This window comes from Anser brachyrhynchus (genome assembly GCF_964034855.1).
Source record: "Anser brachyrhynchus genome assembly, chromosome: 6".
NCBI classification, from domain to species: domain Eukaryota; kingdom Metazoa; phylum Chordata; class Aves; order Anseriformes; family Anatidae; genus Anser; species Anser brachyrhynchus.
Window position 1 is genome coordinate 12,341,696 of NC_137700.1, and position 14,389 is coordinate 12,356,084.

Below are 14,389 nucleotides of genomic sequence, written 5' to 3' on the forward strand. Positions count from 1 at the left end.
TTGTTATAAGGTGGTGGACGGACTTCACACTGCTCCTGGAAACATGTTTGAGACAATAAGTTAAAATAACTTGCCTGTTACAGACAGCAACTGCGTTTCAAAAGAGTTATTGCAAGCCCTGTTTTATCTACTAAATGATCAAAAGCCTCACTTTCCATTGGTTTTTCATGAAAACCTGACAGGTGTGTGAGCTACAGATTCCTATCTCTCCTGAGATTATTTAAATTTTCAGGACAAATATTCGGTTGTACAGACTTGCTAAAGCTGTCCCTGTGTCTCCTCTTTCTGCTCTATTGCTTTAAACCCTGAATTTCATTACAGTCTTTCAGCTTTATTTTGTGTGATACCATGAATTTCTGTGATAAAGCTGATGGGTACAGAAGATCTCCTAATTGCAGCTCGGTTCCTCTTCATGAATTTTAATTGATCTCTGGTTTTTTGCATTGAAACCTGGCGAGCTATTTTGTCATGCTTGTGATTTACGTTAGAGCACGAGTTCCTTAAGTTCCTGATTCAAGAACCGTAATAATGCATGAACTGGGAACAAAAAATATTAAAACAGGACTCGTGATCCAGGTCTTGTGAAAATCCGGTTTTCTTAAAGCACAGATTTGCTATTTGCAGATATTTATTTTGTTTGACTTCCTTTGGATTCTGCCTACTACTGCAATGAGTAGTCTGTTTATAACTGGCGTTAACTATTTGCAAAGTACAACTGTGATATTATGGAAAATAACTACAGTTATATAATTATAGTTATATAATTATACCATCCTCAATTTATAGTATAAGTCTGTTTGGTGTTCATTTTTGTTTCTAGCTTTGATTTTAAAGAACATCAGAAGCATTGGTAAAAAAATGTTTGTCTCAACTGGAAACCAAGATACTTTTGAAAATGGAAAATCCCTTTGTGCGAGAGCTGGAAGTACGCTTGCTTCTCCTAGGAATGATGCTGAGAATACAGCTTTAAAAGACTTACTGAGACCTGCAAGGCAAGCTCATATAGGGATATCTGATGCACAGACTGAGGGCAGGTTTGTGTACCTGAGCGGAGGGGCTGTAACTTACTCAAAATGGAATACTGGAGAACCAAATAATCTAAGAAATGAAGACTGTGTGGTAATACAAGAATCTGGAAAATGGAATGATGTGGACTGTTCAAATACACAGGCCTTAATTATCTGTGAAATCTTGAGCTGACAAATCTAAGAAAACCAACATTTTTGTTCTCAGTTGATATAGAAGTTGGTTGATATAGAAGTTTGTTACCATTTTTGGCCTGGAAAAATCAGAACCTGCATGTATTTATAATCATTTTCTTGACATTCAGTTTTGAATCTCCTAATGAAATAGACTTGTTTGTTCAATCACTATGAATTAATTTGTGCTTACCACATAGGCTGCTGGGGATCTTACGTTCATATAGGCTTCTGGAGGGCTGAACTCCACACCAGCTCTAATATGATCCCCTGGACAGGGTGCCTACTAACATTTGAAATGTGTTTTCCAGTTCGTGGCCTAGCACAGTCTGACCTGTTAGCTTAATCTGTACTTCATGAGTTGTTGAACTTAAAATGTGAGCCAAAATAAATTTTACACATGTAAACCATGGAACTCATTTTTAAAAACATGGAAATTTAGTTAAGATAGAGCATTTAAAACTAGTTTATGGAATATAATGGGCAATTTTTAAACTAATGATTATTATTAAGTGATAAAGCTAATAAATGGTATTTCTGCTCCATTGCAAACATACATTCCAAGCAAAATGCATCAATCAAGCAGGCATTCGTATGTGGAATTGTGGTTCAAAGACCATGTCTTGATCTGGGCCATATTATCATCACACATGGGAATGTGGTTTCCTCAGAGTCTGAGAAGAAAAGTGCACGTCTATTTTTTTCTCTGTGTTTCTCTTTGGAGTCTACAAAGCAGACAGCAGCCCAGTGTTGGAAATAATAATTGGTGTGTTCTCCTGCTGATAAAACAAAAGTGTCTGTCTACAGCTAATGAGGCAGATGATTTGGAACTGTGCCTTCACAGAAGACCCATCTTATTCCTCTCTGTCTCTGTTCCACAAGTCTGTTTTTAATTCCTATCTTTATAACTTTTCCACCTTCCACCACTGTTTCCACCTTTTCCACCTTGTGCTTCTATGAGAAGTACGGTGACCTACTAGGTGACCAAGAGCCTTCCCCTGAAGTGTGTCTAGAAGGCCCTGGCTGTGCTCCCTGCACGCAGGAGACAGGTCGTCTTTACACGTGTGTGTGTGTTTGCAGTTTTGTTGAGGCGAATTCAAATGCTGCAATAGACAGCACCTAGATTACTCAGTCAGCCTTCACAACTGAAATGGAAAGTATTGCTGTAGTCTGTCGTTATGGTAATATATTTAACTGTTGTTGTGTAACTGTGTTGTGCCAGCAATAGGGAGTAGAGCTTTTTATGTAGTCAGAGACTAAGCTCACACCCTGCTCTAGACAGAGGCTCTGTACGGAGCATGAAGAAACTGAGGCTCTAATATATTCTCCAGGAGTTGTCAAGTGTAAAATACGGTCTTAACTGAGCTTAGTTTAAGACACCTCCAAAGTTAAAACAGTCTAATGCTGTGTTCCAAGAGAGACATTTTAGGCAGTATCCATCTACTTCATCTGCTCATCTGTTTTACAGCTATTATTTTCATTGCCTAATTTTGTGTCAACCTTTGTAAGTAATGACAGTTCTTTATCTGTACCAGGATATGTAAGTACAAAGGAAAAACAATTACTGCAATTGTTAAAGGTTATGTATTTTCTAGAGTATGATATATCTGCTGATCTGTATATTTTCCTTGTCATTACTGGCAATGTATCTCTGCAGTTTCTCAAGTGAACTGCATTCCTTTCCTTCATTAATTGGCATCCTGCAGCTATGAAAACAGGAACTTTTAAAATTGTGCCTGGAGATTTTAATCAATATTTATTACATGAAAATGCAGGATAAGGTACAGTATTTCAAAGTCAGATTTGGGTTAATTTAGGACAAAAAAGAGACATTCTAGAGAGTTAAATATGGTCCTGTTGTGCTTCTAGGTGTAAGGATCGGTGGTAATTCAGCCTCCAGTGCATTTACTTGTAAAGAATAAGCAAGTCTGCTTTGAGATTATCTCCACAAACACTGTGCTATGTTTTGTGACCATTTCATTTAAAGCTGAACTAAGAGCAATGCCTCCAGTAGGCCAGCCAATGAATTACAATGTCTTATCTGTGAATTTTAAAAGGATTTAATGTAGTATTTTGCAGATGTGAATGGCTCTGTTTTCCCACTGTCAGTCACCTAAACCATCAAGTTGTCCTCCATGAAGATCAGCTACGTAGCACCTAATAACAGATGCCCAAAGGTAATCACAGTGAGGAAAGATTAAAACCTGCAAATTACATGTTACCAGCTATATCTATTATGGCACTTGTACTTCATTCATTTTGTCATTTCAAAAAATTGATCTTGCTTCACAATGCTAGAAATGAAGTGGCAAAATATTAATGCGACATCAGCATTCCTCTTTTAGACTGCATCTACAGCTTCAATCATACTGAGTCGAACTATTATAGGATGTCAATATAAGCTTTTGGGATCTGTAACAGTTAGGAGAGTAATGACAGGAATACATATAGTAGTGCTTGTTAGATACACTTGCTTGTAGAACTGTAGATAGTGCTTGTAGATACATATTTGATATTTCATTGCACACAGTGATTTTAAAACAAATATGTTCTAAATGAATGAAAGCTGTCTTTCAACAGAAATTTTTTAGATATACTATTCCTAATTTCCATGTCATTAAATGTCTCGAGTCCAGCTCTGAAATGTAATTTAGACTAATTTTTACATGATTTTGCCCATTGAATTTCTAATACACTTGTTTGAATTTTATGAAGCTTCTTCTAACCTTATATTGATTATTTGCATTTGGACAGCACTACATGTTATTCAGATGGGATCTCTACAGACTGAAAAACTGTTTTCAGGTAAGTGCAAAAATATTTTTATGCTAAAAATACTCAAGAAGTTCATTGAAGTGGAGAGGGTGAATATTCATGTTGTAGGTAGGCTCAGTTGCATACGGTCCAAAGTTATTAGATAACTGTCCTTATTACTAGGTTGTGTATGTGAGAGGTGTATATAGCCTTCAGGAGAATGTGTATAGGAAGTCTGAGATGTAGTTTTTGAATTTGTTGCTTGAAGTAAACATCTATTCAGACCATTTTTGAGTCATTGAGTTCTTTGGCTTAAGTTATATTATTTGAAGCTTTTAAACTCAGTGAGATACTCTCAGATGTGCCCTCAGTTCCGACCTTTCTCACCACCCATGTTAGGGACACCATTCTTTCTTTAGGAACACTGTTCTTTAATAGATGCTGAACAGCAAAAAGGGAGTTTGAAATTGTTTTTCTAGAGGCTTAAATCAGCATCCCCGATGACCACTTAATTTTGCATTAATTAGAAACCAATCTGTATTTGCTGTTATGCCCCTGATTAGAACCATCTCATTTGGTGCTAATATGACCTCTACAGAGCTTCTAAGTAATTCAAGATGAGAGTAGCATTTGTTAATCAGCTGCTGGGCTTATCTTTCTAAAACATAGCACAATTTTAGGCTAAGTATAGGCTTAGGAAAAGCTATCCTGTCACCTGTGAAAAAACATGCTTTCTGAAAAGCTCTTTTCCTTCTTTTCATTTTTCAAGTGGCAATTTTCTGTGGGAACTACAAGATGGAAACAGGAAACTATTTCAATCAGTAGCAACTTGTACTTACTGCTTTCCTTTTTAATCATAAACTATAAATGTGGGGGAGGAGTGGATAATTTATGCTCAGAGCAGAGGAGAAACATGCCTTATCCTTTGGCTTGTTTCCTGCTATGGAAGAAGGCATCACCTTCTTGTGTGAAATGTGCAGAGAAGAGTTATGCCGGGAAGCCTGTGGCTTTCGTACTATCAATATGGCTCTTTAGCCTAGGGCTTGCCAACATAAGGAAAGAAAAATAATTCTTGGATTGTAGTTTGGCCAATAACATCCAAGAAAAGAAGTAATGCAGGAGAGTCTGGAAACCTAAGTGCAGTTTCAAATCTCTTTTAAACTCTCTGCCAAACCTCTCAGCAGTTGCAGCAGCACTGGATCCTTTGTATTCACTCTAGTGAATGATCTTATCCTCAGGCACCTGCAGTTAACATCCCCTTTTTATGGTCTGTGACCCTAGTGATGTTTCAGGCATTGGTAGCTTGAGCTGTTTATATCAGTGCTGCAGGGCAGACTGGTGCGAAGCCTGTTTCCTGGCCCTCTGTTTTTTTTCTGGTTTGTTTATGTCTAAAGCTAGCAGCACAGTTTGTCCCACAGAGCTGAGTTTGTGCATTAATCCTGCACAAGGCGGCTTTGCAGCGGGAGGAAAACTCCACAGCGTGTAACTGGCTGGCATCCTCCTCCAGTCCTGGAGAGTTTGAGTACAGACAAAACTTCAGGCAGCTGGAATTTACCCTGGACTGTTTACAAAACATGACAGAAGTAGTCAACCCACATTTAGGTGTCTAATTGCAGAGAGCCTGTACTTGAAAAACGTTCAGAGATGTTCCCATCAAGGAAATGAGAAGGGTAAGGAGGGAGTAAACCAGGGTCCTGCTGTCACCTTGCAGCTTTTCCCATCAGGCTTTCTGTGCTTTCTTGGGGTCAGAGCTCTGCACCTTTCCCCCCTCTCCCATCTGCACTTGGTGGACTACTGCTCTTGGCCACCTTAACCTTGTGCTTGAGATGTACACAAGAAAAGGCTCTGCGTGCTTCCAGCCACCTCAAAAATTATTCCCAACCATGTTTTTGATGTAAACAAGGGATGTTCAACTACTACAAACTGAGGTGGCCACAGCAGTTGAAATTTACTTGGAAATCTTGAAACCTCTTGAGTAGCATAATAATGAGTACTTCATTATCTCCTACCTTGCACTTTATGGATCCAATGGCACCTGTGCAAGGGTATCCCACTGAGAAGCAGTTTGCACAATGCTGCTTTGCTTACAGACCAAAACATTTTAACCCTTCTATCCCCCTCATGCAGTCTCTACCCTTGCTAAACAGCTATATGTATCTACGAAAGCAAGGCAAAGATAGGAAAAGAGAAAAGGAGGAGGAAAAAAGGATGCTTTTTTAAACCTCTTTACCATTTTACCTTTTGTTACCAGCTACGATGAAAACAAGGGGTATTAATACTACTTCCTAATCCTGCTAAGTAAATCATGTATTTGTGCATCAAAAACTAGTAAAGCAAATATTATCTTGAAGCCCCAGATTGCCCTCTGTGTGCTGTTATTCTAGTACTGCTTCTAGTACCTGTTATTTAGTTTAGAGTTGCAATTGCCAGCATCTGGAGAATTGCACCTTTCCTTTTCAAAAGTAAAGACCATCTCTAGCTTGCATACTTAACAGTGGGGAGAAAAAAAATAAGAGAGAGAGAGAAAAAAGAAGCTACCAAAGCTTAAAAGCCTTTCAATTGAAAAGTTCTACAAATGAGGTGAAAATATTTATTGCCTTTTAATATCATGTTTTAAAGTCTGTAATTAAGGCAGAATCTGTATTTTTAACAAATAGGGATTAAGTGTCAGGAATAGCGTGGCAAGAAAAGCTGCCAGCTCTTTGCGCAACAGCAGTTGTAAAAGCTATTAAAGAAATGTTTCTGATGTGTCTATAGTGCTTAAGTGTATTATGTGTTAGTTCACTGAATATTGTATACTACCCTTTGTCTCAAGTTACTGGGAGCTCTCCACTGGTTTTGTATGCTGCAGCCCTGAAGTTTATCTTTGTCTAATGCTCTCAGAATAATTCTGAATTTAGCATTTATTCTAGGAAATTGTGTGAGTTGTAGGAAAGTGTAATAGTTTGAATCATTTATCTCTGTTACAGTGGCACAGTATGTTATTTTGGAAAGATAAAAGAACATAAAAGGTGGAAAGAAATGCAGTGTACCGCTTGCATGGTAACACTGGTACTGCAAGAAGTACGATTGTTCTCTGCAGGTTTTGAATACTAATTTTTAGAAGTTAATACTTAAAAATCCACTTCAGCTTTAGATGATTGCCCAAGGTAACAGTGGAAATGGACTGGCCGTTTGAAAGCGGCACTCGGTGTACTCAGTAGGCTGGGCTCTGCGCAGGACTGAGTCACAGGGAGGAGGCTAAGCCCCTGCAGAGTGCCATTAAGCCCTCATGCCTAGGGGCTGCACCCTCTCTTCAGTCCCAAGGTATTTCTTCCTTTGTGCAAAGTGCACACAGCTGCAACTGCACAGTCTAGCCCCGAGGGCGTGTGAACACACTCTGAAAAGGCACAGTTATGAAAACCCTGTGCTATACCTATTTTTCTAGCTTGATCCCCTGAGACAGTCTGGTAAGACAGACAAGCAATGAGACTACTAACAAGCATATTTGAAGCACTCTTTTGTAGGTACCCACTCCTGACAACTATTTTCCTGCCTGCCAGCTGCTGATGTTCCAGATAGCTCTGTTGGAGTGCATTCCCTCACAAACCAGAGGTTATAAGATATCATAGCTTGCTTTTACAGAGGCAATACTACAACCTGCTTCCCTCTCGTGAGCATACAGAAGAATATTCAGAAAACAAGCAAATATTTGGCTGCTGATAGATGTGAAAAACCACTGAGGACTTCAGGAGATGGGAGAGATGTGGAAAAAGGCAAAAGAATTGAAAATATTATTAACAGGACAACAGCTGCCTCAGTGATTTTGTGTATGTATCTGACAATATTGGTCTAGACTTCAGGTAAACCTCACTGTACTTGCGACGTGAAAAGGCTTGATTGAATTCAGCACATGTTAGAAAGTTCACATATCTGCTAAAATGAATGGGAATAAAACAGCCAATGAACAAAGGTACCCATAGCTGTGCTGCTGTTTATATTTCCTGAATAGCATGGATAGGCCAGCAATCTGTAACATCTTTTATAGTCACTGCTGCAGAGATAATATTTGAACAAGATAATGGTTATGTGGCTGCATGGTATGGCACTTCAGGAGCTGAGAGACAATGAGCAGAACTTGCTCTTTGTGTTTTGCCTTTCAGATGGAAAAGGTATGGAGATATATGCAGTCTATTGTACAGGTATGTATACATTTGTCACGCTTTGCAGAATGGATCTGAAATCTCTAGGCCGGGCTGTAGTTCGGGTTGGCCAGTAAGAACAGGACAACTGCTCCTTAGCCAGGTGGTGAGCTGCTTAAACACATGGGGGCTGGACTTCTCCATGCCAAACTCACAGAATGATTCCTCAAAGCAGTGAACGCCAAAACAAATTTAAAAAAATCAACAGGTAGCTCAGATGGTTATTAATAATTTCATAAAGTTTCCCTTGTTTTACTAAGAAAAACAATATTTAATCTTCAAAATCTCATATAAGGCTGCTATAAAGATTGTAAGAAGTGACCCTCATGGAATAACAAAATTATACTTTATTAGTTAAGTAGTTGGCACTCATGGTTATTACAGTTCTCAAGGTTATTAAACATTCTCTCTGATTTGTCACGCAAGCTAAATCTGCTGTGTTTTAAGAACCTACTAAACTGTTTCAGTTTGAATTGTACTGGCCTCGAGCAGTATTCAGATCTCCCATTTCTCTCCAGAGAGAATCTGAGGTTTTAGGACTCTGTTTGTTCCCTTTTGTTTTCTTTCTATTTCGCTGGTCTTCATCTGTTCCTTGTTTTTTGTCTACTTAGATGAACTCCAGGGGGTTTTAATTAGCTAGCTAAAAAAGAAAATATACTGCACAGCCGAAATAAAACAGATGGGTATGTATTTCTTAATGCAGTTTGTGCTAAAGGTTGCAATGGCTTGTGCCGCAGCGTAAGGAAAACACTAACAGTAGTGTCTGTTATCCCGACCAGCGATTGAATAGCCCACCTTTTTTCCCTCTCAATATCTGATTAGAGGAAAGAATTTCCTCCCACTGATTTCTCAAAGCTTCATCCTCTGAGTTTTTCCTTTCTTCTCAACTTATATGCCCAAGGAAGTTTCTAAAGGGCAGTTAAGTATCCAATTGCCTTTGAAGGTCACTGAAAATTACATTTTTAGAAGTGCGCTGTTTCATTTTAGACTCAAAGTAATTTGCATATTCCTACCTTATATAGTATGACCTGAATCATTCTGTTCAGTATAAAAAATATATTTTTATGGTTAAAATCTAAAAATTCAAGAACTTGCCACTGTTTTGCTCTGTTCCTTGTAGATATTTTACTGAAATATTCATAGAAGCAAGCAAAGAAAAAATACTACTGGATGATGCAATGCTGTTTAAAATGCTGTAGTTTCATCTGCTTCAATTTCAGTTACATTGCAGCAGTCTTCTAATCCTCATGAATGAATGGATATATATGGTTCATTGCGTTAATCTTTCTGATTTTGGGGATCGGTGTTAACATTTTACAATCAGAACAAAAGACCTCAGTATAGCCAAGATTATAATAACAGAATAATAATCAGAATGGTATAGCAACAGTATAGCTTTAGCAATGATGATCTAAGGATGTAAGCATGGCAAATGTTTGCTTGGAGAGGTCACATTTCTTATTAGGGCATCAGGCATAGGTTTTAAGCTTCTATTTAGGATGTGAAGAGTTCTGTGCTCAATTTTTGCTGTTTTTATGTCTAGGTGGTGAAAATGTGATTCCTCACTCTTCAGGGAGCATCTCAAAACATATGCTGAAGTAATGTAACAGGTATTGCAAACAAAGATACTTTGGTCTTTAAATAGCTATACTTTTCTTGAGAGAATCTGCTCATTTTCAACCTATTTACTTTTACAATTGCATCCTCTTTATTATCTCTGTTTGTATATGAATAGTTTTGGTCAAATCTCACTATATAGCAAAATAGCATTTCAACAAACTATGTTTATTTTCATTAAGAGTTTAGCTTGCAAAAGCTTTCAGAGAACTCAGCAAAGAAATTGGCTTGTAATTAAAGAATAAAACTATAAGCACCTTTCTATCAATAACCCTTTTAGTCTAAGATTTTTTAAAACTTAGTAATAAACAAAATTACTGCAAAAAATACAAAATAACTCTCTATAGTACTTTGGCTCCAGATTATTGTGTCCTGGATAACCAGCTACAGTCAGGGGATGCTCAGGGTGAAAGAAAAAGGGTTTTAATAAATATATGTCTGTAGCTAAGCCTTTATTTTCTCTTCATCCTTTAGAGGAATTTTCCAAGAATATTTCTACACTGAAGTCTCTCTAATAACTGTTTCTTACATAGTTTCAGGTCAGCTCAAGTACTAGTAAAAGATGAGGAAATTAACATGCTTCCTTGGGCACTTAAGTCCACGGCCTTTCCTTGGCATCACACAGCTCTGGCTGTGCTGCCAGCAGCACCCAGCATGGCTGGTTTGGAGCTGCCAGGGATTTATCAGTGGAAGATACAGTCATTATAAGTAGGGCCATGTGCCTGCACTGTTACAGTACTGCTCCAAGGCAGGAAGTGATGGGGCCCCAAAGCATCACTTGCTGCCACTGTCACATCCCTCCTGCCTCTGGGTAGTGAGATCTGGTCCTCCAGAGGTGAAGCACAAAGCCACCACGCTGACTTGCAGGCACTGGAGGGACTCAGAGCTGTGTGTCACCAGCCTGGTAAGGTGCTCCATAGCTCTGTGTTTCTTGGAAAATGAGATGATGACGTGCCTTAATATCTATCACCTATCACAAAGATAACAAGTGTCCCTCTATACTTGTGCACTAATGAGAGTCTAAAATGTACTGTTACAAATGAAACAGATTCAATATATTAAATGCTATATGCATCAAACAACACAATTAGCTAAAACATACAGTTTTGTGTTCAGTCTCCTAAAAAGTTCTGTGCAAAAATGAGCATCTGTAATACTTATTTTGTCTTTGTTTTCAGCTTATAACAAGATAACAACCATGAAATGTGGCATTTCCTGGAAATTCATTATCGGTTGGGATCCCCTCAGTAAGGTGCAAAGCAGCTTCATTTTACTGTGACCGTCAGACCTGAACAGCAGCTTGGTGAGTTTATTATTTTCACTTATAATTCTGTATTTTCTGCCATGTGTTTTCAACAACACGTTTCTCCCAAGGACTTTGACTTTCAATCACAAATAAAATTTTGGCAGTGCTTTTGGATATATATGTTGTAACACTTATCAGTGAGACATTAAATGAGCCATTTCCCAGCAATAATAGCATAACAACAGCTTAAAAAGGTTTGTTTTTTTCTTGCTATCTGCAGACTAGATTATCTTTATTTTAAATTGACAACAAGGGCCAGGTGGCTGCTTATAAGAACAAGATATGAATTACGAGCATATGTTTCCAAGGCAATCTTGGCCAGTGGCTGTTCAAGCAAAAAATGCTTCTTATTACCTCTTTTTAGAGGAGGTATAGTTCATCTCCATGGGAACACAACATGACAAAACAGCCCTGTGATTATTTATTCTTTGTATTATTTCCAGTAAAGACAGACAATATTTATTCCATCATGACACTACTGATTGTCATTGCAGTGGGTATTTCTGTCGTGTTGTTGAACAAGTATTAGGAATCATCTCCCATAGCGTTGTGCAGTATTCCCAAAGCAGGGTTATATGCTTAGCAAGGAAGATGCAAGGAGGAATTACAAAGCTAGTAATATGGCCTATGGGACAGAAAACTGATACTTTGAGATTAAAAAAGAAAAGCTGGCTTCCACAATGATCTTAGGGATTGCACCTCTCTAAGCTACCTGTTTCACAGCTACAGAAACTCTAAAGGTACAGACTTTCAAGAAATCATTGTTAGGTTGTGACGTCTGAGTGAGATCATTTCTGGGGTTTTGCTTGTTTGCTTGTGAAGGGACAAGACAGAAGCTGACTTATAGATTGGACAGTTAATTTTTTACTAAACTTGGAGAAAGAATATAGTAAGGGAGAAGGGGAGAGTATGTGTCCTGCCTAATCATTAATGACATTTTGTCATACTAACTGCAAAACCTGATCAGTGATCACAGGTGAGGAAGGTGAGGCTGCAGGAATGATGAGCAATAGTTGTTTTCAGGCATTTTGTCTATTCTTCGTACAGGACTTTTGTTTGTTTCAACTACAAGAAGTTGTAGCTCCACTATTCTCCGGGAATTAGTATTCCCACACAAATTAACATGAAATCTACATTTTAAAATATACATATATATATATATATATAGTCCCTGCTGTTTACATATGTGCTCTTCATAAAATTTAGTTATTTAAGTGCTAGTTCTGGAGGCTTTATTTCTGTAGATATTGATAAGTTCCTATAAACACTTTTTCAGAAGATCAGGAGAAAATCAACTTGATGTTTAAATACTTTTCAGGTTGCCTTTGTGATAGGTGTTTTCTTACATCCCTGTTCTTCCTGATTTGTGTACTCCCTGGTCTGGCTTGTGGAAAATGGCCAAAAGGTTACGTGTAAGGTCTCAGTAACTGTTGAAGGTTCAGACATCGTATTCCAAAACATAAATCTGTACGTAGCATGGGCTAGGCCTGAGAGTCCTTCTCTGCTTGTTCCTGAGAGAAATTCCTTTTGATATCTATAGGAATTTGTCCATTAAAAGTCCTCAGGCTCAGGACTGTTATTTCAGGAATAGGACTCCTCAGACTTAGCTCATGCCATCATGATAGGGACCCAATAGTCAGAGCAGAAGGCAGCCTCGTTTCCCTTGGTTCTTCATAACTTAGCTTTTTGACTCATCGCTTTATTCTTGTGCCTAGTTTCTTGGCACCTCAGTCTCTACCATGAAATGACTATGTCAGAGTTTTATCTGCTACTGAGGATCAAAATAAAAGGATGATTTGCCATTTCCTAACTGTTCTTAAATATTCTTTAGCCATTCTCTCAATTTCCTGTAGCTCTAAAAAGCTCCAAATTTTGACCCATATTGCAGGTGTATTTCTACGTGTTCCAACTTTTACATTGAGTACAGCCTCTTAAAACATGTTCCTTCTGGAGGCAGAGGAGGCCTTAAAGGCTATCACCTCCCACGTCATGGACAAAGAAATAAGCTCTAATACATCGTTAGTGTGCCTTTCCCCCAGACTACTTAATTATTTTTTTCCAGGGAATAAAGTCAATTATTGCAACTTACTGAGGAACTATTGATGTTCTCTAGTATGCTGGCTTTGAATCTGTAGTTTAAATCAGTGGCTTCAGGTGTATGAGAAAGAAGCAACCAGGTATAATCTGAAAACAAAGGTCAAGTGTTTCTTCTGTTAACATAGTTTTAAGGTTATATACTTTTTTACTGGAAAGAACTGTGCCTGCTTTTTTTCACAAAAGCTGTAGAAAACCCAGACGCCCCTTTCCTTGATAATACAGGTTCAATTTACTTTTCCTAGAACAGAAAATAGATTGAAAGGGATGACACTTTTTTTCTTCATCAAATTGCTTAAAGGCATTCTTTTTTGTCTTAAGCTAAAGTTTTTTCTAATTTACAAGCACAGTGCTAGGCAAGGCCTGTTGGTATACTCTGATGAAACCAGCTCTTAAAACCCACTCACCCAAGCTCTGCTCCCTATGGCTACTGTCCTATCTTTAGGAACCTCATTATCTGTATTCAGCAGTTCACTCTCCTCCTTCATCCACCTGCTTACACACTTGGACCTAGAAATCTCTGCCCTGGGATCCATCCCCCCAGATGACAGTGTATTATTAAGATGACAGCATGTCTGTGATACTGTGTTTATAAATATAAATACGTCTCATCAGCAATTACATTCTACATCTGAGATGCTTATCTTCCAATTAAAGTGGCATGAGGCTAGAGTACACAGCAATGATACGTTTTAAGCCCTACCAGCAGCAGAATTTGGATTATTTCCTTACTAGAGGTATAGTAAGGTACCGTAATCTCTACTTTTTTCATCCTGTTTCTATATCAATGCACTGTAAACTAGTATAAATATGATTTTATCAGTGTTTCTTATTTTCCAAAGACAAGGATACGGTTGACCTTCCCCTGTTTATTGTTTGGACTTGCCGCAGCTGGGGAGCAGGGAGCACTTACCCATTGGACTGTTTCATTACTTAGTAGGTGGCGTAGGTTTAGTTCCTGTATTTCTGATGCGGGCCTAAGTTGATAACTAACGAGTCTTAAACTGGGTTTGGGCACCTAAGTCTGGCCTATTTTAAGATCAGTAGCAGCAGAGCAGATAGGTTGCAGAGAAAATACTAGACAAATATCAAGCGTGAATGTTGCTTTGAACAGGGTGAAGATGGAGAATTGACCATACCTGCTTGCCATGCAGATGCTGTGCCAAGGACAAGCTAAGACAGCTGATATCAGGAGCTTGCAGCACAGTAACACATTTAAGATTAATGTCTCACAGGTT

At 38.3% G+C, this 14,389-nt stretch overlaps 2 protein-coding genes across 9 annotated transcripts in view; one reads left to right on the top strand and one right to left on the bottom strand.

The window, feature by feature from the left end:
- The window catches only part of SFTPD (surfactant protein D), a 37,780-nt gene extending 26,725 nt beyond the window's left edge, over positions 1–11,055 (top strand). For 4 of the 5 annotated variants that reach the window (XM_080596433.1, XM_080596434.1, XM_080596435.1 and 1 more), the window contains one exon: positions 821–1,606. In XM_080596433.1, the coding sequence (XP_080452559.1) occupies positions 821–1,200 (380 nt within the window). In that variant the 3' untranslated portion in view covers positions 1,201–1,606. Of the gene's footprint in view, positions 1–820; positions 3,377–3,953; positions 4,005–7,577; positions 9,745–10,929 lie in introns of those variants that run through there. The other variant, XR_013952414.1, reaches the window with a different exon arrangement.
- Positions 1–14,389, bottom strand: part of LOC308196822 (uncharacterized protein) — a 110,545-nt gene that overhangs the window by 73,259 nt on the left and 22,897 nt on the right. The window lies entirely within an intron of this gene.